We start from the raw sequence: 3,024 nt of genomic DNA, 5'->3' as shown, positions 1-3,024 counted from the left end.
GGACGACTGTCGGGCAACAAGAGGGCCTGACGTGGGTTTGGTTGTGCGGTCGAGAAGCAAAGAAAAGCAACGAGCGACTCCAGACGGGCTGGGAGCCACTTACAGACGGCCAGCGAGCTTCTCGGGGCGGGTCTCCAGGCCAGAGACAGCCAGAGAGGCGAGAGACAGGCAGAGATACAGGCAGGGAGACGGTGCTGGTGCTGGTGATGCTGGGACACAGAGAAGTGACATGGCCGGGGATGCTCACAGCGAGGCCGTCATCGCGAACAGAGAGAGATGCAAGACAGAAAGAGAAAGACGAAGACGAAGACGACGGAGACGGAGGCTGCCCTGACTAAGAAACTCACCGTTATTCTGGTTCCTGGTCCGCTTTGTGGTTTCTGGTTCTGGCTCTGATGCTCCGGATGCTTCTTTCATATGCTAATATACTCTCTCTCTCAGCTTAGGGCCTACACTATAAAGATAACTAAGAACGACTACGCATGGACAGGGGAGGCAGGAGGATTAAGAGCTTTTTTCTTTTGCTCTCTCCCAGAAGCAGATGCTATCAAACAAGCCATGGTCGTGCAGAGACAGGCAGTGTGCTCGCCGGCTGTATCCCCCCTCGTTTCGTGCGGTTTCGACCTGCCCCCGGGTCCTGCTGGCCTGTTGGTTGACGGATCGACTGGATTGATACAGACGGAGCCGGCAGCTCGACGTGAAGGGTTACTTTCCTTTTCCTGAGCTCAGTATAACAACTCCTACGGGCTGCTGTGTATCTAGGCATCGTCGAACAGACCAGACTGCCTGCCTGCCTGCCTCCCTGGCTTGTCCCCAGGCAAAAGCAAATATTCATGTCCCACCCAGCAAAACCCGTCAGTCTGTCAGGGCCATGACGAGCAGCTTCAAGATCCAAGATTCACCTCTTCCTCTCTTTCTCTGCTTGCTGCCGGCCTCGTTTCTTTTTCCTTCTTTGCCTTTCTTTTTCCGAAGACTTGCTGGTTCCACGATGGCCGAACCAAGGTTGAGGCAAAGCAAAAGGAAAAAAAAAAAAATTATTATATACGGAGTACTAACTGCTTTCTGAGCGAAAAATGGCCCGAAACGTGGCTCCACCCCTTGAGGATGGATATAAGAGGCCAAAAATCCGCCAATACGACTGTGAGAAAATTGGGATGAGGAGTTAAAAAGGTGAAGGGATTAAGAAAGAAAGAAAAAAAAAAAGGTTTCTGGGTAAAGAAACGGCGCCCGCTATGGAACCAGGGAACTCACCTCCGGCACCAAAGGGAAATCTTCCTACTCGCAGCCAGGGGAGGGGGGGGGAGGGTCTGGCATGAAAAAGAAAGGAACCATAATAAGAAGAACAACAAAAAAAGACAACGGCAGAGAAGAAAGAGAGAGAGATAAAAAAACAAAGAGAAAGGGAGAGATATGAAAGAGAGTGAAGAATGCAAAGGAAACCGTTGGATTGTTTACTTTGGCTCTGCCTCCGCTGCGGATCAAGACAATTCTTCTTTGCTTTTTTCCCTTTTCTGCTTCCTCTGCTCGTCCATCCAGTCCGGGAGAAGAAGAAGAAGAAGAAGAGCTGAAGCTGATAGACTTTTCAACAGCTGTTCCTGCGTCAAGGATGAAGCTCAGTCCGCCCTTATCCGTGGCTGGATACGAGGGAAAAGGGCCGATGTCGATGCCTGAAGTCGTCATCAATCCATCTCAGCGACCTTCTTCTGGACCAAAGATACAACTCGTCACGCACATGAAGGAATAATTGCTATTGCCTATTACTATCTGTCACTCGGAATGGGCGGGAGTAAGGGGTGCATCTCTCTGGCACTTCGATGCAGGATCGACTGGACAAGAGAGAAGCAGAAGCAGAGGCAGAGGCAGTCCGTGTCGCAAACAAGACCAACTCCCTGATTCGTTTCTTTCCCCCGATATTATTATTTATTCTTTTTCTTAATTTTTTCTTCTTCGTCTTTTCTCTGAGTGTATCTTTCTGCTATATATACGGAGTCTGCAAAGTTACTCTGCAGTCGCTTAATTCCTGCGCCAGCCCTAACCTAGGCATCGATCTCAGGATCCCCCTTCGTATACTCGGTGCGCCGTCATATGTCAAACTCAAGCCTGCCCTGTCTGTCTGAAGGCCGCCGTCGATGGCCACCATCCCATGACATTGACATTGGCATGACGTTCGCAGTCCACAGTCACAGCATGCCGCAGCCGGGCCACGCACCTGCGCTGCCTGTTCGTCAGACTGCGACTGAACCCCGTCATCGTTGCCCCCCTTTTGACTCAACTATGACGACGGCGATGCTGCTGCCATGTTACCAGCACAGCAAGCAAGTACAGATATCTGTGTGGACGTGGGCGGCTGGGACTGGATCGGGCTCCCATCCCCCATGTACCCCGTCCGCCCCATCCATGCTCATGCTCCATCTTTGCGACTCCATATTTGCATCGTCTCCGTAACACTGATCCGGCGCCATCTAGACCGTCGGCGTGCCATCTCGCTTTCTCGTGTTCGAACGCACACCAGGAAGGCGGAGGAAGAATATTATTATTAGACTCCGAATGTTCATGCTTGATCGATCGTATCGAGATCAAGAAGCGGGCTGGGAAAAGGGTCGATGGACGTTTGACGCAAGGCGTCAGAGATGTAACCAGGATCTCTCAGCATCTCTCTTGCACTGAGCTGGTCGAATTGGGCCGTCTCCCGAGCAAGGCAAGGCAACGAAACGGCGAACTACGCAGGCTGACTTGCTGGCTTCCTGGCAATAATAGTCGCCTGCCTCTTAAGCCCTAAAGCCTCCAGGATAATAATAATCCCCCATCCCGTCCCTCGGCTGTCGTCTTTCTGGCATTTGACAGGCATCCAGACCGGTTAGCATTATTAAGCTTACCTGGGATATTTTCAAGGCTAAGGCAATCGGCTCGTGATGCTGGGGATACTTTTGGGACACCCCCCCCTGGCTGGCATTTTTTCACCTTCTCTCGCCCTCTGGCCCTGGACCGACGACATTATTCTCTCCCGGCTAGACCTCCACATTC

General features: G+C 51.8%; 2 protein-coding genes across 2 annotated transcripts in view; both read right to left on the bottom strand.

Annotated features, from left to right (window-relative positions):
- Window positions 1-146: 146 nt before the first annotated feature.
- Window positions 147-1,949, bottom strand: TERG_12563 (uncharacterized protein). The gene has a single exon (XM_047751508.1). The coding sequence runs from the start codon at window positions 1,678-1,680 to the stop codon at window positions 1,276-1,278; it is 405 nt and encodes a 134-aa protein (XP_047607271.1). The 5' UTR covers window positions 1,681-1,949; the 3' UTR covers window positions 147-1,275.
- Window positions 1,950-2,893: 944 nt separating this feature from the next.
- TERG_12562 (uncharacterized protein) overlaps window positions 2,894-3,024 on the bottom strand; it is a gene marked incomplete at both ends in the record, with an annotated part of 321 nt that continues 190 nt past the window's right edge. The window contains one exon of the mRNA XM_047751507.1: window positions 2,894-3,024. Coding sequence (XP_047607270.1) covers window positions 2,894-3,024 — 131 coding nt within the window.

Source organism: Trichophyton rubrum, assembly GCF_000151425.1.
Source record: "Trichophyton rubrum CBS 118892 genomic scaffold supercont2.10, whole genome shotgun sequence".
NCBI lineage: Eukaryota > Fungi > Ascomycota > Eurotiomycetes > Onygenales > Arthrodermataceae > Trichophyton > Trichophyton rubrum.
Note: the sequence above shows the minus strand (reverse complement) of the source record. Positions and strands in the feature narration are given on the sequence as shown.

Excerpts from the sequence above, each read along its gene's own strand:
- TERG_12563 (XM_047751508.1), bottom strand. The coding sequence starts at position 1,680 with ATGACGACTTCAGGCATCGACATCGGCCCTTTTCCCTCGTATCCAGCC.